General features: G+C 66.4%; 2 protein-coding genes across 2 annotated transcripts; both read right to left on the bottom strand.

Annotated features, from left to right (window-relative positions):
- Nucleotides 1-234: 234 nt before the first annotated feature.
- LOC119159002 (complement factor properdin) lies at nt 235-6469 on the bottom strand. The gene is made up of 10 exons (XM_037411518.1): nt 6341-6469; nt 4791-4950; nt 4277-4428; nt 4016-4192; nt 2981-3172; nt 2493-2666; nt 1890-2093; nt 1410-1521; nt 595-746; nt 235-339 (listed from the first exon to the last, which is right to left on the bottom strand). The coding sequence occupies exons 1-10, from the start codon at nt 6396-6398 to the stop codon at nt 332-334; spliced, it is 1389 nt and encodes a 462-aa protein (XP_037267415.1). The 5' UTR covers nt 6399-6469; the 3' UTR covers nt 235-331.
- Nucleotides 6470-6774: 305 nt separating this feature from the next.
- On the bottom strand, nt 6775-22532 carry RBM10 (RNA binding motif protein 10). The gene is made up of 24 exons (XM_037411499.1): nt 22458-22532; nt 21575-21602; nt 21182-21338; nt 20914-21099; nt 19994-20063; nt 18321-18394; nt 16368-16454; nt 15916-15976; nt 15245-15400; nt 14434-14594; nt 13917-14014; nt 13298-13397; nt 12887-13091; nt 12593-12729; nt 12054-12150; nt 11619-11710; nt 10828-10995; nt 9980-10126; nt 9547-9612; nt 9225-9413; nt 8513-8581; nt 8142-8245; nt 7481-7583; nt 6775-7033 (listed from the first exon to the last, which is right to left on the bottom strand). The coding sequence occupies exons 2-24, from the start codon at nt 21589-21591 to the stop codon at nt 6980-6982; spliced, it is 2598 nt and encodes an 865-aa protein (XP_037267396.1). The 5' UTR covers nt 21592-21602; nt 22458-22532; the 3' UTR covers nt 6775-6979.
- Nucleotides 22533-22732: the final 200 nt, after the last annotated feature.

Here is a 22732-nt window from a genome sequence, read left to right on the forward strand (position 1 = left end):
CGCCCCCTCTCCGTTGAGAAGCCGTGGGAGGGGCGGGGCTCGGTTGTGACGTCAGCGGCCGCCCCGCCCGCGGCTCTGCAGAGGGAAAGGGGCGGGGCCGGTGACGTCATCACCGGCAGCAAGGCCGGAAAGTAAACCAAGGCGTGCGGGGGGGGGGGAACGGGGACCGCCCCTCCCCCCTCGGGGGCCCACCCCCGCGCCCCTTCCCCCTCCCGAGGGACTCAGGCGTCCGGGGTCTTTATTGCGGGGTTTTTATTGCGGGGGTGAGGGGCCAGGCGGGTTTTGGGGGAAATTGCGGTGGATTTGGGGTCCCACGGTGTCACCGGGAGTCTCAGTCCTCTGGGGGGGGGGGGGGGGAGAGGAAGGAGGTAAATAGGGGACCCCGGCGTCCGGGGGGCACCCCCACCTCCCCGTAGAACCAGGCCCCCTGCCCATCCCCCCACTGGGGACCCAGAAACCCACCCACCCCCTCCCCTCCAAGGGGTCCCAGGCCCCCTGCCCTTCCCCCCTCCAGGGCCTCCAGGGGACCCAGAAACCCCCCCCCTCCCCCCCCAAGGAATCCCTGCCGCCCCACCCCTCCCCCAGCAGGCAGACCGTGGGGGGCTGGGCAGGGCAGCACGTGCAGGCAGGGCCGGGTCTCCTCCAGGCGAAGGTGCTGCCCCTCCAGCGGGGGGCAGCGTGGCCGGGCCGACCCCCAGAAGGTGACATTGACGGGGGTGGAAGAGCCCACCGAGGTCACGATCCGTCTGTAAGGGGGGTGCTTTTAGCGCCCTGCCCCATAGATCCACCCAGGGCTCCCCCTCCCGCGGCCCCATAGATCCCCCGTAGGCCCCAGAGATCACATACAGATCTGCCTGCCCCACAGATGCCCCAGTGACCCTGTAGACACCCCCCCAACCCTATAGACCCTGCACTGACCCCCCAGCGCCATAAACCGTCCACTGACCCTGTAGACTCCCCTTGACCCTATAGACCCTTCATTGACCCTATAGCCCCCCCAGCCCCATAGATCCCCCACTGACCCTGTAGACCCCCCTGTTGTCTATATAGACTCCTCATTGACCCTAGAGCCCCCCACAACCCCATAGATCCCCCACTGACCCTGTAGACCCCCCTATTGTCTCTATAGACTCCCCATTGACCCTATAGCCCCCCCAGCCCCATAGATCCCCCACTGACCCTGTAGACCCCTCGTTGTCTCTATAGACTCCCCATTGACCCTATAGCCCCCCAGCCCCATAGATCCCCCACTGACCCTGTAGACCCCTCGTTGTCTCTATAGACTCCACATTGACCCTATAGCCCCCCCAGCCCCATAGATCCCCTATTGACCCAGTAGACACCCCGCTGTCTCTACAGACCCCCCCATTGATCCTATAGCCACCACCCCCCACAGCCCCTATACGCACGGGTAGGTGGGGTAGATGGGCTGGCACTCTCGGACACGGCTACGTGTGGGGCTGGCCCCACATGGGGGAGTGCAGAGTCCCCAGGGGCTCCAGTCCGACCAGTTCCCCGGCACTGGGAGCACAGGGCAGCATCACCCCTCAGCCCCCACTCTATAGGGCTGGAGGTTATGGGGTGCCTATGGGGGGGAGGGGGAGGGGGTTCTTGTGGGTCTTCATGGGTTCCTATGGGGTGGCTATGGGGGCCTGTGGGGTGGCTGTAGGGCAGCTATAAGGCTCCATAGGGCAGCTATGAGGTCCTGTAGGGCAACTATAGGGCTCTACAAGGCAACTACAGGTGCTATAGGGCATCTGTAGGTTTCCATAGGACAACTATAGGGTCCCAAAGGGCACCTATAGGGCCCTATAAGGCAACTGTAAGTGCTACGGGGCATCTATACGGTTCCATAGGGCAGCTATAGGTGATGGAGGGGCATCACTCACAGAGGCAGTTCTGGATGTTGTAGCAGGTGCGGAGCTGGATGATGCTGGGCCCCCCGTCCGTGGGGCAGGGCGGCCCCCCGGGCCGGTGCCGCAAACATTCCCGCGTGCGCCTCTGCTGCCCCACAGCAGGCTGGCAGCTTATGGAGCCGAACTGCCGCCGCTCGCAGGGGGTCCAGGCGCCCCACGGCCCCCAGTGCTCCACGCCTAGGGAGGCATGGGGGGGGGTGTCAGTGGGAGCTGTGGGGCACCCCATAGCCCACCTTGACCCACACTTGGGGAGCACTGGGGGGGTGGGCCGGGGAGTGGGTGTCTGGGGGGGCTGTGGGGTGGGTGTCGGGCGGGGGTTATGGGGTAGGTGTCTCGGGGAGGGGGGACTATGGGGTGGGTGCCCCACAGAGAGAGAGGGGGGCAGTGGGGTGCCCTATAGCAAAGGGGCGGGGTCACATGGTGCCCCATAGCAGCAGGCTGGGTGCCCTGCCCCCCCAAGCCCCACCCCCCCAAGCCAGGGCACACCCTCTGGGTGGACTCCCGTCCCAGCCCTATGTGCCTCGAAGGCCCCGCCCCTTCAGGCCACGACCCCTCCCGCAGGCCACGCCCCCTCACCAGGGCAGGCCCCGTGGGGGCCACAGACCACACGCCGGGTGCTGTTGCCGTGGCAACCGCGGCCGCCATGCCGGGGGGGTGGGGCGTCGCAGGCGCGGCGCTGCGTGACCACGCCCAGCCCGCACGTCACCGGGCAGGGGGCGGTCGCTGACCACGCCCCCCAGGCGCCGTCCTCTGTGAGGGGCGGGGAAGGGGCAGAGTCAGGGGCTTGTGGCCACGCCCCCGCCGAGACGTGGAGTCCCGCGCGTGTCCCCCCCCAGTGCGGGGTCCCCAGAGATGAGGGGTGTCCCCCCAGATGTGCCCCCCCAGTGCCCCCAGCCAACACGGGCCCCCTGGACGCGGGGACCCCTCCAACGCAGGGTCTCCCCAGATGCAGCCCCTCCCCTCATACAGCACACCCCCCACCCCACCCCGAGCCCCCCGACATGGACCCCCCCAGCCCCCCGGCCGCGGGACGCCAGGAGCCCCCCCAGCCCCCTGGGCCTCACCGGGGCATGGCGGCAGCCCAGGGCAGGGCTGGGTGTCGACGGCGGCCCCAGCGCACGCGGCTCCCGGCGGCTCCACCGACGGCGGCGGTGAATCACAGCGGCGGCTGCGGCTGCGCCCCGGCGCCCTGCCCGCCCCGCTGCACGTGCCCCGGCAGCTGCCCCACGGGCCCCAGGAGCCCCAGGAGCCCCCCACTGCGGGGGCAGGGCTGAGGCTCCAGCCCCCTCCCCACCCGCCCATCACCCTCCCCGGCCCACTCCCCACCATCCTCCTTCATCCCGACCCTCTCCCCCACCATCCTCCTTCATCCCAACCCTCTCCCCACCATCCTCCTTCATCCCGACCCTCTCCCCCACCATCCTCCTTCATCCCGACCCTCTCCCCACCATCCTCCTTCATCCCGACCCTCTCCCCCACCATCTTCCTTCATCCCGACCCTCTCCCCATCATCCTCCTTCATCCCGACCCTCTCCCTCATCATCCTCCTTCATCCCGACCCTCTCCCCACCATCCTCCTTCATCCCGACCCTCTCCCCCACCATCCTCCCCTTCATCCCGACCCTCTCCCCCACCATCTTCCTTCATCCCGACCCTCTCCCCACCATCCTCCTTCATCCCGACCCTCTCCCCCACCATCCTCCTTCATCCCGACCCTCTCCCCCACCATCTTCCTTCATCCCGACCCTCTCCCCACCATCCTCCTTCATCCCGACCCTCTCCCCCACCATCCTCCTTCATCCCGACCCTCTCCCCACCATCCTCCTTCATCCCGACCCTCTCCCCCACCATCCTCCTTCATCCCGACCCTCTCCCCCACCATCCTCCTTCATCCCGACCCTCTCCCCCACCATCCTCCTTCATCCCGACCCTCTCCCCCACCATCCTCCTTCATCCCGACCCTCTCCCCACCATCCTCCTTCATCCCGACCCTCTCCCCATCATCCTCCTTCATCCCGACCCTCTCCCTCATAATCCTCCTTCATCCCGACCCTCTCCCCCACCATCCTCCTTCATCCCGACCCTCTCCCCCGCCTCACCAGGGCAGGTGGGGGTCGCCCCCTGGCAGACCCGGCTCTCCTCAGCCGCCCCAGGTCCGCAGCCCCCCCCGCAGCGGGGGGGAGGGTCCGCGCAAGCCCGGCTCCGCCGCAGGGTCCCCACCCCGCAGGTCACTGAGCAGCCGCTCCACGGCGACCAGGGGGTCCAGCCCCCCGCCACTGGGGTCAAAGGTCAAGGGTCAACCTCGGGGTCACCCCCCCACGTCCCATCCCGCCCCCCTCCCCAGCGTCCCCGTGTCCCACCGGGGCAGCAGGGGAGGTGACACGCTCGCAGCTGCCACTCCCGAGGGTCTTTGTCCCCTGTGGGGCTCCGGCTGCGTCCGCGGCGCTGGGTCCCCTCCCCGCAGGTCACCGAGCAGCTGGTCCAGCGGCCCCACGGCCCCCACGTGTCCTGCCTGGGACAGGGGTCACCCGCTGGCGCCCGGCGGCACCTGGGGGGGGGGGTCTCGCGGGTGGGCGTGGCTCTAAGTAGGCGGGGGGGGAGGATGGGCGCGGCCTCAGTGGCCAGGGCAGGGGGGCTGGGTGAGGCCTGGATGTGGGTGGGGTCCTGTTGGAGGGAGGGGCTTAGTGGTGTGGGTGGGGCTTATAGGGTGGGACAGGCCTTGGGTGGGGTGGGCTGGGCCTAGGAGGTGTGGTGGGCGGGGCCTGGTGGGTGGGGCTAGGGGCGTGTGTGGCTGCGATAGGGCTGAGAAGGGTGGGGAGTGGGCGTGGCTTAGAAGGGTGGGGACTGGGCAGGGCTTGCAGGGATGGGGCTGACCGGCAGGTGTGGCAGTGGCCATGGGGGCGGAGCTTGTAGCCATAGGTGGGGTTGAGGCAGCAGTCGGCCAATGAGACGGGCTCATCGCCCAGCAGCTCGGTGCAGGCCCCGCCTCCCCCTTCCTCCTCCAATCGGGCGAAGCACCACACGGGCGTGGCAGCTGGGGCAAGGGTCCACGGGGGGGGGGGTGTGTGTGTGTGTGTGTGTGTCACGTGGGGGCATCCTCCCCCAGTGACCCCCAGTTATCTCCCAGTTTCCCCAGTATCCCCCTACCTCTCCCAGTCCCCAGTTACCCCCTTCAGTGTTCCCAGTGACCTTCCAGTCCACCCAGTTTCCCCAGTCCCTCCCACTCCTGCACTTCCCCCCCAGAGTGCAGGTGCTCCCATATCTCCCAGTGCATCCCAGTCATTCCATTATACCTCCGGGCCTCCCAATTCCCAGCCCCCCCCCATATCGTCTAGTCACCCAGTGCTCCTAGTTCTCCCAGTATCCCCCAGTTCCCCATATCCTCTGCCACCCGCCACCCAGCTCCCCCAGGGCTCTCAGTCCACTCAGCCGAGTGCCCTCCCAGTCCTTCCCATTTCCCCAGTGCCCCTTACCCCTCTACTTCCAGCCCCACCGGTGCCCTCCCAGTATCCCCCAGGCTCAGAGCCTCCCCCAGTGCTCCCAGTACCCCTCCTACTGCTCCCAGTCCCAGTGCCCCCAGTTCCCCCAGCCCCCCCGCCCAGTCCCCAAGCCTCCCTCAGTGGCCCCCAGTGCCTCCCAGTTCCACCCCCTGTATTCCCAGTGCCCCTCCAAGGGCTCCCCAGTACCTCCCCAGTCCTCCCAGTACCCCCCAAATCCCCATCCCCAATCCTCCACTGGGGTTCCTAGTACCCCCCAGTTCCACATCCCAAATCCTCCCCTGGGACTCCCAGTGCCCCCCAGTTCCCCATCCCCAAGCCTCCCCTGGGGCTCCCAGTGCCACCAGTACCCCCCCCAGTTCCCCATCCCCAAGCCTCCCCTGGGGTTCCCAGTACCCCCAGTTTCCCACCCCCAATCCTCCCCGGGGCTCCCAGTACCCCCAGTTCCCCATCCCCAAGCCTCCCCTGGGGTTCCCAGTACCCCCCCAGTCTCCCACCCCCAATCCTCCCCTGGGGCTCCCAGTGCCCCCCAGTTCCCCAGCCCCAAGCCTCCCCTGGGGCTCCCAGTACCCCCCCCCAGTTCCCCAGCCCCAAACCTCCCCCGGGGCTCCCAGTGCCCCCCAGTTCCCCAGCCCCAAGCCTCCCCTGGGGCTCCCAGTACCCCCCCAGTTCCCCAGCCCCAAGCCTCCCCTGAGGCTCCCAGTACCCCCCCAGTTCCCCAGCCCCAAACCTCCCCTGGGGCTCCCAGTGCCCCCCAGTTCCCCAGCCCCAAGCCTCCCCCGGGGCTCCCAGTACCCCCCAGTTCCCCAGCCCCAAGCCTCCCCTGGGGCTCCCAGTACCCCCCAGTTCCCCAGCCCCAAGCCTCCCCTGGGGCTCCCAGTACCCCCCAGTTCCCCAGCCCCAAGCCTCCCCCAGTGCTCCCAGTACCGGCGGGGCTCAGCAGGGGGGCGCAGAGCAGCAGCACCAGCAGCTCCACGCACGCCATGGGGAGGGGGGACACTGTCCCTCCCACCCCCCCGCACCCCAAAGTCCTTCTGGGCCAAGGGGAAGTGGGGGGAGGGGGGGGACACCCCACCCACAGGAAGGACCCAGGCGCCCGGCTGGCACCCTGCCCCTCCCCCCACCGCCACCCCCTCCCCCACCCCAAGGGACCCAGGCGGCCCGGTGACCTCCCCTCCCCCCTCCCCCAGCACCCACAGGAAGGACCCGGGCGCCCGGGTGGCGGCCCCACCCCCACAAGGGACCCAGCCACCCGCGCCCCTCCCCCACCCTTGCACGGCCCCAAATTCCACCGTTTTTCACCTGTTTATTTAAAAAAAACCAAAACAAACACCGCCCCCCCCCGCCCCCAAAACCAAAAAACCACCCGGGGGGGGGGGGGGGGGGCGGGGAAAGATGCGCCACTCGGGGGGGCCCCCACCCCGGGGTGACACGGAGGGGGAGGGGACCCCACGTTTTTGGGGCGAAATATCGCGGTTCGGGGAGGGTCGCCGAGTGTGGGGGGGGGGGGGGCAGGGCCTGGGCGAGGGGCGGGGCTTGAGCGAGGGGCGGGGCCTCCGTGGAGCCTCAGGGTCCTTCGCTGAAGCGTGTCACGCCCCCGGGGCGGGGCCGGGCGGGGGCCTGGGGGCAGCGGGGTCACCTGAGGTCAGGGTGCTGCGACCCCCGCCATGTCCCCGAGCATCACCCCCCCCCCCCCCCCCGCCATGTTCCCTCGTCCCCCCATGTGTCCCCCCCCAGGTCCCCAAATATCCCATCCCCTCAGTCCCCCCAAATCCCCCCCACGTCCCCCTGTCCCCTCTACAACCCCTCATGTCCCATGTCCCCCTCCCCCTTCCACATAGCCCCCCACCCCCGTCTCCCCACATCCCCCTGTATCCCCCCGTCCCCCCCCACCCCCCGTCCCCCCCATCCCCCTTTATCCCCCCATCCCCCTGTATTCCCCATTGCTTCCCCCCATCCCCCTTTATCCCCCCCCACCCCCTCGTATCCCCCCATCGCCCCCCCCCCCCGTCCCCCCCCCCCCCCCCCCCCCACTGTCATCGTGTCGTCCCCCCCCCCCCGTGTCACCTCCGGCCGCCGCCGGCCCAGCCCGCTCCCCTCCTTCCATCCCATCGCCTGCAGCATCCGACATCCCAGGGTGGTCTCGCGCAGGAGGGACCCCTCCACCTCCCTGCAGCACCCCAGGGTCACCCCACCGCACCCATGGGTGCTGGGGGGGGGGGGAGGGACGACGACGACACGGGACACCGCCCCACAACACCCATTGGGGGTCTCCCACTCCCATAGCACCCGTCTTCAGATCGCCAGCACCCAGTTTTGGGGTCCCACCAGCCTGCGGTACGCACTTTGGGGGGGCCCCAGCCCATGGCACCCAGTTGTGGGGTCCCCAGCACCCAGTTGTGGGGGTCTCCCATCCTGTATCACCCAGCTTTGGGGTCCTCAGCACCCTTTTTTGGCATCCCCCACCCCTCAGCACCCACTTTTAGAGTCTCCAGCACCCACTTTTGGGGTACCTCACCCCATAGCACCCAGTTGGGGGGTCCCCCCACCCCACTTTAGGGTCCTCCAGCCCACAGCACCCACTTTTAGAGTCTCCAGCACCCACTTTTCGAGGTCCAGAGCACCCCCATAGCACCCAGTTTTGGGGTCCCCACCACCCAACTTTTGCCCACCCCCACCAACCCCCCCTTGGGGCACCCCTGGGTATGGAGGAGTGATGGGTGCTCACCCAGGGGTTGCCGGGGGTCCCCCGAATTTGCGCCGCTTGGGCTCAGGGGTGTCGGGACCCCCCTGTTTCTCACGGCGCTCGGCTGCCCGGTCCCGGTACTTCATCTAGGGCGTAGAAACAGCACCTATGGGTGCCCCCCAGCTCCCTGCGTGCCCACCCCACCCCCAGCACCCATGGGTGCCCCTCAGCACCCATAGGTGCTGCCCGAGCCCTCAGGGCACTCACCAGATGCCCCCAGCACCCATGGGTGTCCCTAGCCACCCCCAAGGGTCATGCAGCACCCATGGGTGCCCCCCCGTCCCCCAACACCCATGGGTGCTCTCTCAGCCCCAGAGATGCCCCCCAGCACCCATGGGTGCCCCCCCACCCACCTCCATCTCGCCCCGGTCCAGCCCCTCGGGGGGAGGCGGGTGGCTCCGGCGCTGCAGCTCCAGGTTTTGCTGGGGGGGTTGGGAGACAACAACCTGTTACTGGGGGGGTCCCCAATGCCTCCAGGGGATCCCCAATACTTCCAGGGGGGTCCCCAAGATCTTGGGGGTGTCCCCAACATCTCAGGCGGGCCCCCAATCTGGGAGGGCCCCCAATGCCTCCAGGGGATCCCAAATACTTCCAAGGGATCCCCAACATCTCAAGGGGGTCCCCAACATCTCAGGGGGGCCCCCAATGCCTCCAGGGGGTCCCCAAAACACCAAAGGGGATCCCCAAGATCTCTGGGAGGGCCCCCAATGCCTCCAGGGGATCCCCAAAACACCAAAGGGGATCCCCAAGATCTCTGGGAGGGCCCCCAATGCCTCCAGGGGATCCCCAATACTTCCAGGGGATCCCCAACATCTCAGGGGGGCCCCCAATGCCTCCAGGGGATCCCCAAAACACCAAAGGGGGTCCCCAATCTGGGAGGGCCCCCGATGCCTGCGGGGGATCCCCAAAACACCAAAGGGGGTCCCCCCAACCCCCTTAAAAGAGCCACAACACCCCCCGAAGTGGCCCTGCCAGGCTACAGGGGGATAATTCCTCAACTCCCGAGGGGATCCCCTAAAATTCGGGGGGTGGGGGGTGGGGGGGGGGGAAGGGGGTCTGCGGTACCTTGTGCAGCCCGGAGAGCTGCTGGTGGCGGAGCAGGGCCTCCTTGCTGGGGAACTGGCGGCGGCAGAGCAGGCAGGCCAGCTTGTGCCAGTCGGTGAGGGGCTCGCCGGGGCGCTCGGGACCCCGCTCCCCCTCCTCTTCGCTCTCGCTCTCCCCGCTGTAAGCGGCCACCAGCCCGCGGGGGGGGCTCTGGAACAGGGAGGGGGGGTTAGGGGGCACCCAGGGGGTCTGGGGCATTCAGGCACTTGGGGGAGGAGAGGGGCAGGAATAGGGAGGAGGGCGGAGTTGGGGGGCACCCATGGGCCCAGGCACCCAGACTCACCAGCCGCTCGTCGCTCGCCAGCTTGGGCAGCTCCATGGGTGGGTGCTGCCGCTCGGCCAGGGCGCCCTGTGGTGGGGAGGGGGTTCAGGGGGGCACCCGTGGGTGCCGGAGGAGGTATGGGGTGTGTGTTGCAGTCCCACAGGGACCCCCTCCTCTCCCATTGCACCTCCCATGGGCAGCACCCATTGCCCCCAGCACCCATAGCCCCCCATGGCACCCACAGCCCCCCACAAACCAGCACCCACAGCCCCCCACATACCAGCACCCACAGCCCCCCACGGCACACCGAAACTAGCACCCAGAGCTCCCCACGGCACCCCCAGAACCCAAAGCCCCCCACATACCAGCACCCACCCCACCCCACAGCTCCCCATACAGCCCCCGCAGACCCCCGTGGCAACACCCAGCTCCCCCCCAGCACCCATAGGTGCACCTTCTTCTCCAGGATGGCATAGCCGGCGTCAGCAGCAGCAGCCTCTCGCCGCTCGTCCTCCCGGGGGGGTGGGGGGGGCCCAGCGCTGCGCCCGCTCTCCCGCTGCTTGTTCAGGCTGCGCGCCCACCGCTCCATGTCCTTGGCAATCTAGGGCACCCATGGGTGCTGTTAGGGGGGGGACACATGCACCCATGGGTGCTAGTGAGAACCCACAGCGGCTGCTGGGCACCCATGGGTGCTACTGGGATGGGTGGGGACCCACGGGGGCTGCTGGGCACCCATGGGTGCTACTGGGATGGGTGGGGACCCACGGGGGCTGCTGGGCACCCATGGGTGCTACTGGGATGGGTGGGGACCCACGGGGGCTGCTGGGATGGGTGGGCACCCACAGGGGCTGCTGGGCACCCATGGGTGCTACTGGGATGGGTGCGGACCACAGGGGCTGCTGGGCACCCATGGGTGCTACTGGGATGGGTGGGGACCCACAGGGGCTACTGAGGACCCATGGGTGCTACTGGGATGGGTGGGGACCCACGGGGGCTACTGGGGACCCATGGGTGCTACTGGGGTCTCTGGCCCCCCCAGGCGCTACTGGGGACCCATGGGTGCTGTTGGGCTCTGTGGTGACCCCCGAGTTATCCTCAGTGTCCAGGAGCACCCATGGGTCCTCTCACCACCTATAGCCAACCCCAGGGCGCTGGGGTCCTTTTGGGGTGCCAGGGCTGGGCGAGGGGGGCAGGTCCCGTGGGAATGGGGCGCCAGCAGACACCCTCCCCCAGCCCCAGCCCAGACCCATTTAGGGTGCCGCAGGTGTAGGTGGTTGGGTGGTAGCACCCATGGGTGCTGACCTGCTGAGCAGTCTTCGTCTTGTGTTTCTCCTTCTTGTCCTTGGGTTCCTTGGGGGGCCCGGGGGTGCCGGGGGGTCCGGGGGGGGGCTCAGCAGTGGGGGCTGCCACGTAGGTGCGGCGCTCCCCATCCCAGTACAGGTACTGCCCTGCCCCCGCGTCGTAGTAGTACTGGGTGGGGGTCGGGGGGGGTCAGGGTGGGGGTCACCCAGAAATCACTCCCCCCCCAGACCACCAAATTCACCCCAGGGAGCCCCAAACGGCCCCCTGCCCCCCAAAATGCCCCCCGCACCCCAAAACAAGTCCCCGAATGCCCCAAATTCCCTCTTTTTTAAGCCAAAATGCCTCCCAGCACCCATCTGGGGTTGCACAGATTTGGCGGGGGGGGGCGGGGCTGCACCCCAACACATCCCCCGCCCTCAAATAAACCTCAAAATAATCCTAGAATCCCTGGTTTTCACCCCAAAACCCTACCCACCCTTAAACTGGTATTTCCAGCCCCAAAACCACAGGGTTTTGAGCCAAAATTTTTCCTGATGGGAAAGGGCCACATCCTTGGGGGGGGGCCTCCTGCACCCCCAAATTCCCCCCTGCACCCCAAAGCACCCTAATGAACCCAAATAACACCCCCAATAAGCACCCAAAAAATCGTAGGTTTCCACCACACCCCACCCCAGCCTTAAAATGACATTTTTGGGCCCAAACTTGCCATTTTCTGACCCAACGCTTGCCCAGAAGAACCTGGGAGTCCCCACTGCACCCCAAAATCCCCCTGGCACCCCAGCCCCCCCCACCTGGGAGTGGGGGTCGTAGTAGAGCCCAGTCAGGGGGTCGTAGTAATAGCCTGAGGTCTCGTCGTACTGGTAGGTCGAAACATCTGGCACCGCTGGGGACGGAACCGGGGGGCATTGGGGGGGGGGGGGATGGAGACCCCCCCCCAAAATACTGGGACCCCCCCCAAACTATGGGATACACCCAAAGAGCTTGGGACTCCCACCAAAAATCCAGGAGCCCCCCCAGACCCCTCCAAGCCCTCCTCCCTGATAGCATCCCCCAACTCCCAGGACACCCCCCCCCACCCCGAGCCCCCCCCCCAACCCTTCAGCTCATCCAATCCTCCCCACGCCCCCCAAACCCTCCAGGACCCCCCAAAACCCCCTTGGGACCCACCAGGACCCCACCAACGCTTCCCAAGACCCCCAGAGACCCCCTCAATGCCCCCCACTTACGGTACTGGCCATAGGGCTCGGAGCTGGGGGGGGCGGCAGGGGGGGGCCCGGTGGGGGCTGGGTTGGGGGTCTCAGCCTTGTGGGGCCCCGTGTAGGTCTGGCGAGGGGGGCAGAGCACCCCAAAATTAACTCCCCCACTCCCCAAATCCCCTCTGAACCCCAGGAGCCCCAAGACCCCCCATTTACCCCCTTTTTGGGGGTCCCCCCACCCAATTACCCACCCCCCCCATTTTTAGGGTCCCCCTCCTTTTGGAGACCCCCTATTTTCACGGTCCTCCCTCCCAAATTTAGGACCCCTCCCATTTTAACCCCCAGATTTTGAGGGGGTCCCTCACCAACCTTCTGCCCTCCCACTCTTGGGGACCCCCCCAATTTTGCCCCCACCCTTGGGGTCTCCCTCTTGCCCCCCCCCAGTTTTGCCCTCCCCACCCCCCATCACCTTCTACCCTCCCACTTTTGGTGCCCTTTCCTCCCCTCCCAATTTTGAGCCCACCCCTTCCAAAAATGTTAGGGTCCCCCCTCTTTTTTTGGGTACCCACCTGAGTGGGGGCTCCCGGGGGGGTCGCAGCAGGGCTCTCGGCAGCAGGGGAGGGGTAAGCGGGGGCGCCGGGGGGGGCCCGGGGGAAGGTGCCCCCAGCCCCCGCTGTGGGGTCCAGCACTGCCGGCTCCTCCGTGCCTGGGGGAGGGGGGGAGGGGTGTAAGGAGGGTGGGGGAGGGTTGGAGGGGGGGAGGGGTGTAAGGAGGGGGGGACGGGGGTGTCAGGCCCAGGTGACCCCTTCTATAGGGTCTCCCATACGCCTAGGTCCTGGGGGGGGGGGGGGAGGGGGACTCACCCGGGGTGGGGCCATCAGCCTTGGCAGGGGTGGGGCCAGCGAGGGTGGGCCCGGTGGGCGGGGCCGCAGAGCCCTTGAGGTAGGCGGAGCCATAGAGAGCAGGGGGGGCAGGGCCGGTGAAGCTCTCCTCGGACTGGTAGAAGCTGGTGAAGTCGCTGGAGGGCTCCTCCCCCCCCGCCCACGTGGTCTCTCCCCCCGGCGCAGCCTGTGGGAATGGGCAAGGCCACTTCAGGACACGCCCCCTTCTCAGAAAGCCCCGCCCCTCTCCCCAGCCCTCCCTACACAGCCCAAACTCAACCCCTTGCAGACCCACTCATGAAGCCCCGCCCCACTCCCAAAGCCCCGCCCACCTTTAGGGCCACCACAGCCCTGCCCATCTCTGCTGACCCCGCCCCCCGCGGCCCCACCCACCTGGGAGAGTGCCCATTGGGCAGCAGCAATGGCAGTAGAGGCCACGGAGGCGGCGCTGGCGCGGGGTGGGCCCTCCCCTGGCCCTGCCCCCTGCCCCTCCCTGCGGGGGAAGGGGAGGGGTGAGGAGCGGAGCCTGCTGCCTGGGCGGGGCTTAAGGGCAGTGGGGGCGTGTCTGGGGACCAAGGGGCGTGGCTGCAGGTTGCAGCTGGGGCTTAGGGCTCTCTGGGACAGCCTGGGGGGTCCTTTGATAGGCGGGGGGTATCTGGGGGCAGGGCTTAGTGCTCGTGGGTGGGGCTTGTGGGCGGGGCTTGTGGCCAGGGACGGGGCCTGAGGGTCCCCCAGATGTTCCATAGATGGGGCTTGCTGGGGGCAGGACATCAGGGAAGAAGGCGGAGCCTATAGCTTGGGGGTGGAGCTTGGGGCTTAGGGGTGTGGCTTGTGGTTAAGGGGTATGGCTTAGCAGCAGAAGGCGTGGCTTGTGTCCCCCCCCCCCCCAAGTGGGTTCCATATAGCGGGACCTGCTGGGGGGGTGGGACCTAAGGGCGGGGAGTGGAGCCTATGGTTCAGGGGCGGGGTTTGTGGGATGGGGCAGGGGGCGGGGCCGGGGCCAAGACCTCACCGCTTGGAGCCTTTGGCAAACTCCACGTTGATGCTCTTGCCGTCAATGTGGAGCGGGGGATGCAGGGCCTGCAGCATCTGCAGCAGCTGGGAGGCCTCCTGTGGGCGAACCCAGGCGTCTGGGGGGGTCCAGGTGTCCGGGGGGGGGGACACGACGACATGGGACACCCCTGCATCAGGCAACCCCACACCAGGGACCCTGCCACCTGGCTGCCCCATCAAAAAGGAACCAAGGTGCCTAGGAAGGAGCCAAGCTATGTGGGGCACCCCCAAAAATGTCTCATGTACCCAGGGGACCCCATAAATAATCCCACGCACCCAAGGCACCCTATAGAAGGATCCCACACATTAAAGGCACCCTATAGGAGCATCCCACCCCCCCCAGGGCACACTACAGAAGTGTCCCACCCCCCCAGGGCACCCTATAGCAGGGTCCCATGCCCCCGGGGCACCCTATAGAAGGGTCCCACCCCCCCAGGGCACCCTATCGCAGGGTGCCAGGCCCCCGGGGCACACACCACAATGGTGGCGAGCTGGACGAAGGCAAAGCCCCGGTTGAGCTGGGTCTGTCTGTCCTTGATGACGCGGACGTTGGCGGCCGAGAGGGCGGCGAAGGGGGCGAGGGCGGCCAGGATGGACTCCAGGCTGCTCTGGGGGTGCAGGTTCCGCAGGATGATGGCTGGGTGGGGGCAGGCAGGGAGGGAGGGAACTCAGGTGTCTGTGGGAGACACCCCCCCCCGCCAAGACCTCTATAATACCCTCCCAGGACACCCTAAAGCCCCCCAGGAACCTCCTTAACCCAAGAATCCTTTAATCCCCACAGGACCCCCATAGCACCTCCCTGGACCCGTGTAACTCCCCCCCCCCAGACCCCTCCCAATCCCTGTAACACTTCCACAACCCCCCAGGAACCCTGAAGGCCCACCTCAGCCCCTCCAGACCCCCCTAAAACCTCCAGGACCCCCCCATTAACCCCCCCAAGACCCCCATAACACCTCCCTGGACCACTATAACATCCCTGGGCTCCCCCATGAAGCCCCTTAGCAGCCCCCAGACAACCAGACCCCCCCCCCCGAACCCCCTAAGACCCACCTTAGCTGTTCCAGACCCCCCTGCAAGTCCCCAAGACACACACACACACACTTTAGGCCCCTCAGGACCCCCATAACTACATGAAGACACCCCATGTCCCCCAGATGCCCCCCAAACCTCCCCAAGACTGTCCCATAACCCCCAAGACACCCCAAGAACTCCCTTAGCCCCCTCCGAGGACCTTCACAGCCCCCTCAGGGCACCCCCAAATCCCCCCAGACCCCCCCCCCTACTCACTGTCATTGGCGTTATCAGCTCCAGGCTCAGTCCCACCTTGGGTTCCACCAGGGGTCCCCCCCAGGGTAGGGCCATAGGGTTGAGGGAGGGGTAGCAGCCCCCCCCCACCTGGCACCAGCTCCGGCCGTGGCCCCCCAGGACCTCGCTGCTCGGCTTCTGCACCCCAAAACACACACAACCCCCCGGTGCCCTCTGCTCAGTGGCAGAACCCCAAAATGGGGTGGTTGAACTACAAGTGTTGTGGAGGAACCCCAAAATTTCATAGCTCAACGCCCAAATTTGGTCATCAGCGCCCAAAGCAGGGCTGTTGAACCCTAAAATCACCCACCAACCCCAACATTTCCGTCCCCTGTCCCCCCCAAATTCATTAACTGAGCACCCAAATCCCCTAATTCACCCCCAAATTCCTTCCCCCCTCCCATCAGCACTTCGGGGGACTCCCTCCTGGCTTTGGGACCCCCCAAGGGCAGTTTTGGGGACACTCACGGTATTTCTGGGAAGAGAACAGTGAGTTTGGGGAATCCCCTGGATGCTTGGGGGGGACCCCAATAGTTTTGGGGTGAAAAAAAGGTAGTTTTGGGGCAGCTTAAGGGACTCCAATGGAGTTTTGGGATGCCTGGGGGAGCACGCAAGGGACTGTGGTGACATCAGGGGGTTTTGGGGTGACTCACCAGCTTTGGGGACACCACACTTGAAGCATTTCTCCCGCCGCTTGAAGTTCTGCACCCCACACTGCCAGACACCAAAATAACCCTCATCGCACCCCAAAATCCCCCCCCGCACCCCCATGCCCACCCACAACCCCCAACACCCTCCTAGGACCCCCAAATCTCCCCCAGACCTTCCCAAGACACCCCCTGGATCCCCTAAACTCACCCCAACACCCCCATAAGCCCCCCAAGAACCTCCTAGACCCCCCAGCTCTCCCCACAGAACCCCCAACTCCCACCAAGACCCCCATAAGCTCCCTGGAACCCTCTTAGACTTCCCCTAGAACCCTCCCAAGACCCTCTAAAAATCCCAAGACACCCCCCCCCCCCGGACCCTCCAAGGACCCTCTAAAGCCCCCCCAAACCCTCAAGGACCCCCTCTTGTCCCTAGACACACCCCCAGAGCCCCCCACCTTGGCACAGAGCCAGTCCTCATTGATCTTGGGCTTGGGGTCGCTGTAGTGGAGGGAGACGCGCTGCCCCAGCAAGCTCAGCCCTTGCTGCAGAGGGGAAAAAAAGGTGAGGGGCGCACGCTCGCGTGAGGGCTCACACGAGGGGGGCGTGAGAGCTGCACCAGGGCTTAGAACAGAGTTCACGCCGGGGAGGGCAGCAGGGCTGGCACGAGGCTTCATGAGGACGGCGCCAGAGCTCATACAGAAGTGTTCGCGAGGGTTTGCACCAGGCATGCACCAGGGTTCACACCCACCCTGACACTGCTCTTGTGTGAGGGCTCGCACCAGGGGGCACCAGGGCTCACGCTACGGTTCATACCGAGGGGCACAGGGGTCTGCATGAGGGCTGGCACCAGGACTTGCACCAGGAGGCACCAGGGCTCGCTAAAGTGGGGCACGAGGACTCGCACAATGGCTTGCACCAGGAGGCATGAAAGCTTGCACCAGAGATACACAACAGGGCACCAGGGCTCGCACCAGGGCTTGCAAAAAAGGGGCACATCATATGGCACCAGGACTTGCATGGGGGCTTGTACGAGAGCTTGCACCAGGGCTCATAGTGGTGGGCACCAGAGCTTGACTGTGGGGGCACCAGGGCTCGCACGAGGGCTTGCGAAAGGGGGGCACGAGAGCTCACACAAGGGCTTGCACCCCACCCCCGCGCTGCCCTCACACCACAGCTCGCACAAGAGGACACAGGGCTCCACACCAGAACCTGCACAAGGGCTCACAACAAGGCTTGCACCAGGGGTCACACGGCCCTTGCACTGGGGCTCGCATGAGGGGGCACCAGGGCTCGCCCCACCTGTCGCACAGGTCTCGCACAAGAGAACATGAGGCTTCGCACCTGAGCTTACACAAGGGCTCATATCAAGGCTTGCACGGGGGCTCGCACGGGGGCTCGCACGGCCATCACAGCAGGGCTTGCACAAGGGCTTGCACGAGGGCTTGCACCAAGGGGCGCGAGGGCTCGCAGAAGGGTTCACGAGGAGGCACCCGGGTTCACACTCAGTCTCATGTAGCCCTTGCACCAAAGCTTGCGTGAGTGCACAAGTGTCGCACAGGGCTCTCCCAAGGCTCTCCCGCTGCTCGCCCAAGGAGCTTGTACCAGGGTGCACAAGGGCCTCATACAAAAGTGCACAAAGTCTCCCATGGCACTTGTGCAACGGTGCGTAAGGGCTTGATGAAGATCATGTAAGAATCTCACACAACAGTGCACAGAAGTTTCACGTAAGAGTGGCTGAGAGCTTGCACAAGGGTGTCACATAAGGGGCACGATGGTTTCTCACTTCTCGCAAGGGTGCAGAAAAGCTCACACAAAGGTCACACAAGGATCTTGCACAAGAGTCTCGCATGAAATCCACCCAAAGCTCTCACACGAGGGTGCATGAGGGTCACGCACGGTGCTTGCACAAGGGTCTCACACAGGAATGCACAAGGGCTTGCACAAACATTGCACAAGGGTCACATGAGGGTCTTGCAGAGCTTGTACAAGAGCTCACACGAGAGTCACAACAGGGCCTCGCACGAGGGCACACAAGTGTTGAGCGTGGCACTTGCATAAGAGCACACAAGTCTCACATGGAGTGCACAAGGGCTTGCACAAGGGTTGCACGGGGGTCATACGAGGCTCTTGCACAAGGCTCTCGCACAAAGGTCACGCAACCGCAAGGAAGAAGAAGGGGACCCAGGCATCCAGTGCCACCAGTACAAACCATTAAACCCGTTAACCACCGCAGAGGGAACCGCAGTGTCCAGGGTGGGACCCCAGCATTGGGGGGAACCCCAGCGTCCGGGGGGGGACCCCGGCATCCGGGAGGCTCCTCCCACCTCCCGAAAGGGACCCAGGTGTCCGGACTGGTCACCCCCACCCCTCCGCCCCCCCGGCAGGGACCCGGGCGTCCCGGCAGCGACCTGGTTGGCGTCCATCCACCGCGCTGCGTCCTGGACGTGGTTAAACTCCACAAAGGCGAAGCCACGGCTCTGACCTGGAAGGAGCCGGGGGGGTGTCAGGAAGAGCACCCATGGGTGCCCCCAGCCCCCCTGGGTATGGTATGGGTACCCCCAGAATCCTCTGGGGTGGGGATGGGCACCCATGGGTGCTCCCGGTACCTCCCTGGGTTGGGTACAGGCACCCCTAGAAACCCCTGGCTTGGGTATATGCACCCATGAGTGCTCCTGGCACCCTCTGGGGTGGGGATGGGCACCCATGGGTGCTCCTGGACCCCCTCTGGGGCTTCTTAAATAAACTACTAACTCCTACAGGTACTTGTGAAGGGTCCCCTACATAGGGTACAGGCACCCCTGGGTGCCCCCTGGGTAGGGCACAGCACCCCTGGGTTGTCCTGGAAAGAGGATGAACACCCACAGGTGCTGCCTTACACGGGTCTAGCACCCCCGGGTGCCCCTTGGGCAGAAGACAGGCACCCCTGGGTGCCCCCAAGATGTGGGATTGGCACCCCTGAGTGCCCCTGGGGATGGGACCAGCACCCCTGGGTGCTCCTGGGGAAGGGTCTGGCACCCCTGGGAGCCCCTTGGCCAGATGACAGGCACCCCTGGGTGCCCCCGGGGACTGGACCGGCACCCCTGGGTGCCCCTTGGCTCTCGGTCAGCACCCCTGGGTGCTCCTGGGCAAGGGGTGGGCACCCTTGGGTGCCACCAGCTATGGCTCTGGCACCCCTGGGTACCCCTTGGGTCTGTGCCAGGCACCCCTGGGTACCCCATCTGTGTGGCACAGCACCCCTGGGTGCTCCTGGGAAGGGCTCCAGCACCCCTGGGTGCCCCTTGGGTGTGGGACTGGCACCCCTGGGTGCCCCCCAGGTCTGGCGCAGCACCCCTGGGTGCCCCCGAGAAACAGGATCAGCACCCCTGGGTGCTCCTACAGCTAGGACCGGCACCCCTGGGTGCCCCTGGGGACGGGACCAGCACCCCTGGGTGCTCCTGAGGAGGGGATTGGCACCCCTGGGTGCCCCGCAAGTCCGGCGCAGCACCCCTGGGTGCTCCCTGGGGACAGGACCAGCACCCCTGGGTGCTCCTAGAAATGAGACCAGCACCCCTGGGTGCCCCTGGGGAGAGGACGGGCACCCCTGGGTGCCCCCCAAGTGCAGCACAGCACCCCTGGGTGCCCCTAGGGATAGGACTGGCACCCCTGGGTGCCCCCTAAGTTAGGCACAGCACCCCTGGGTGCTCCTGGGGACAGGACCAGCATGCCTAGGTGCCCCCTAAATTTGGCACAGCACCCCTGGGTGCTCCTAGAGATGGGGCCAGAGCCCTGCGTGCCCCCCAGTTCTGGTACAAGCACCCCTGGGTGCCCCTAGAGATGTGACTGGCACCCCTGGGTGCTCCCTGTGAACAGGACCAGCACCCTTGCGTTTTCCTGGGGATGGGCTCAGCACCCCTGGGTGCCCCCCAGCATGGCAGGACAGGGACCCAACCCTGTTCCCAAGGCATCCAAGCAGGTGGATACCCCTAAAAAGAGACCTGGGCATCTAGGTACCCCCACCCTCAAAAAGGACCGAGCTGCCTGGGCGCCCACCCCTCCCCCAATAAAAGGGGACCTGCCCCCCCGCCCCCTCCCCCCCACTCACCTGATGACTTGTTGCGCATCAGTCGCACTTCACGAGGCTGCACCCCCTGCGCCTGCAGCTGCGCCCGGATCTGGGGGGGACACGCGACAAGACCCCCAACATCAGCAGGACCCGGGGGGGGTGGGGCAGGCACCCAGAGTGCGTTTGGGCCACCCCTAAACCCCGCCGATCCCAAGCAAGAACCTCCATAATGTCTCCTGAGGGGGATCCAGGCACCCGGGGGGACCCCAGGTCCCAGCCTCTGAGATGGGTGCCTTCCCGACGGGGTGTGGCCTGAAGGTAAAGGGGCGTGGCTTGTGGAAGGGGGCGTGGCCAGGGAAGGGTGCGGCAGATCAAAGGGAACCTGACAGCCAGCCACCAGACCCTACCACAGCCATGAGGCGGCATTTAAAAGCCTCGGAAAGAGGCGGGGCTCAGTGCAGGGGGCGTGTCCTGCTCCGAAGGAGGCGGGGCTCAGTGCAGGGGGCGTGTGTCCCCAAAAGGAGGCGGGGCTCAGCACAGGGGGCGTGTGTCCCCAAAAGGAGGCGGGGCTCAGCGCAGGGGGCATGTGTCCCCAAAAGGAGGCGGGGCTCAGCGCAGGGGGCGTGTCCCCAAAAGGAGGCGGGGCTCAGCGCAGGGGGCGTGTCCCCAAAAGGAGGCGGGGCTCAGCGCAGGAGCCGTGTGTCCCCAAAAGGAGGCGGGGCTCAGTGCAGGGGGCGTGTCCCCAAAAGGAGGCGGGGCTCAGCGCAGGAGCCGTGTGTCCCCAAAAGGAGGCGGGGCTCAGCACAGGGGGTGTGTGTCCCCAGAAGGAGGCGGGGCTCAGCACAGGGGGTGTGTGTCCCCAGAAGGAGGCGGGGCTCAGCACAGGGGGTGTGTGTCCCCAGAAGGAGGCGGGGCTCAGCGTAGGGGGCGTGTCCCCCTCGGAAGGAGGCGGGGCTTACATCATTCTCGGTGGCAGCCTGGGGCAGCATGCGGAGCATGACGATGGTGCTGGCCCGCGGCTCCTCCTCAGCCGCCTCCGGCCGGTAGTCCTGGTCCCGGTAGTCGCTATCGGCACCAAACGGCAACACTGGGGGGGCTGGGGCAGGGTCCCGCTTCCGGGGGTGATCCGAGCCCTCATAGGAGGCCTGGGGGGGAGGAGAGATGGTGGGGGTCAGGTGAAGGGGGGACCCGGGTGTCTGGGGGAGGACCCCCATATCCAGCACCAACCTGAGGGGGGGTTCCAGGGGCAGGGGGCCCCTCGGGGGGGCCACCATAGCCACGATAATCCATGTCGCGATAGTCGTGATCCCGCTGAGTGCGGGACCCTTCATCAGGGGGGGCGGGGGCCCCTCCATAGCGTCCAGTCCGGTCCCCACGGCCCCCCCTGCAAGACAGGGGAGGGAGTCAGGGGGACCCCAAATGTTCCAGCCCTCACCTGGGGTCTCCCAATGTCCCTCACCCCCCAGGGGTGCCCCAACATCCCCACCCCCCTCAGGGGTCCCAAAACATCCCCCTTGAGGGTGCCCAAAACGTCCCCCCAAGGGGTCCCCTCCCACTGTGCAAGATCCCCAAATGTCACACACACTGTCCCCAGTGTTGGGGTCCCCCTGGCCCCCCTACCTGCGTTCATACTCCATGGTGCTGGTACCTGTAGGGGACAGTGAATGGAAAACTGTCAGGAACCGAGAGGGGGTAGGGTGAAACTGGGGGGTACTGGGAAGGACAACGAGGAACTGAAGGAGTACTTGGCAGGCACTGGGGGCCAACTGGACAGCACTGGGAGCTGCTAGGAGGCATTGGGGGGCAATCAGGCAGCACTGGGAGCTACTAGGAGTCATCGGGGGGCAACTGGACAGACAGCACTGGGAGCTACTGGAAAGCACTGGGGAGCAACGCAGTCAGCATCACTGGGAAAGACTGGGATGACCTGGGGAGGCACTGGAACAAACCAGGATAAACTGGACGGGTTCGGCATTCAGGGGGACTGGGAGTGACTGGGATGAACCAGGGAGGAACTAGGAGGGAACTGGGGAACACTGGGAGAATCCAGATGATATTGTAAGGCCCTGAGGATAAGCGGGGAGGCACTAGAATGAAGTGGGAAGAACTGGGAGGCACTGGGGGTAACTGGAGAGGCACTAGAATGAAGTGGGAGGACCTGGGGTTAACTGCGGAGGCACTGGAATGAACTGGGAGGTACTGAAAGGCCCTGGGAGTAACTGGGGAGGCACTGGAATGAAGTGGGAGGCCCTGGGAGTAACGGGAAACGCACTGGGAGGTAAAGGGGATGAACTGGGAGACACTGGGACGTGCCCCAGACAAAAACAAAGCAATGAAGACCCTCGTCGTGCCCCGCCCACTAATTAGCATATGAGACCCTGCCCCTCGCCATCCAACCCCCGCTTGCGCCAGGGGCCCCGGTAGGTCCCGTCCCTCCCCGCCCCGCCCCGCCCCGCCCCGGTACCGGTAGGCCCGGCCCGGCCCCGCCCCGGTAGGCCCCGACCTGTCCGTGCCGCTCCGCCGCTGCCGCTCCCCACCAGCAAAATGGCGGCACCTCCACGCGCCCGGCCCGCCCCGCGCGCGGGCGCCCGCCCCCGCCCCTTCACCATTGGTCGATATATCCGCCCATCCGCTCAGTCACCCTTGTCATTGGTCTGCGCCAGGGACGGCGGGGCCAGCCCTGAGGGGAGGTGGAAAGGACTGGGGCGGGGCTCCAGCGAAACGGCGGCAGTTTCTGATTGGCTGTGAGCAGGGGAGGCGGAGCCACTCTCAAAACGA

The sequence above is a fragment of the Falco rusticolus genome, chromosome 18, assembly GCF_015220075.1.
Source record: "Falco rusticolus isolate bFalRus1 chromosome 18, bFalRus1.pri, whole genome shotgun sequence".
NCBI classification, from domain to species: domain Eukaryota; kingdom Metazoa; phylum Chordata; class Aves; order Falconiformes; family Falconidae; genus Falco; species Falco rusticolus.

What these genes read in the sequence shown, in the direction of transcription:
- RBM10 (XM_037411499.1), bottom strand. An exon ending in TGGCGAGCGACGAGCGGCTG is followed by an intron (nt 9,414 to 9,546) that starts GTGAGTCTGGGT and finishes TCCCTGTTCCAG; the next exon opens with AGCCCCCCCCGCGGGCTGGT. An exon ending in TGGACCGGGGCGAGATGGAG is followed by an intron (nt 8,246 to 8,512) that starts GTGGGTGGGGGG and finishes TCTACGCCCTAG; the next exon opens with ATGAAGTACCGGGACCGGGC.
- LOC119159002 (XM_037411518.1), bottom strand. Translation starts at nt 6,398, where the DNA reads ATGGCGTGCGTGGAGCTGCTGGTGCTGCTGCTCTGCGCCCCCCTGCTG. An exon ending in GGCCACTGCCACACCTGCCG is followed by an intron (nt 4,429 to 4,790) that starts GTCAGCCCCATC and finishes CCCCTGTCCCAG; the next exon opens with GCAGGACACGTGGGGGCCGT. An exon ending in CAACATCCAGAACTGCCTCT is followed by an intron (nt 1,522 to 1,889) that starts GTGAGTGATGCC and finishes CTGTGCTCCCAG; the next exon opens with TGCCGGGGAACTGGTCGGAC.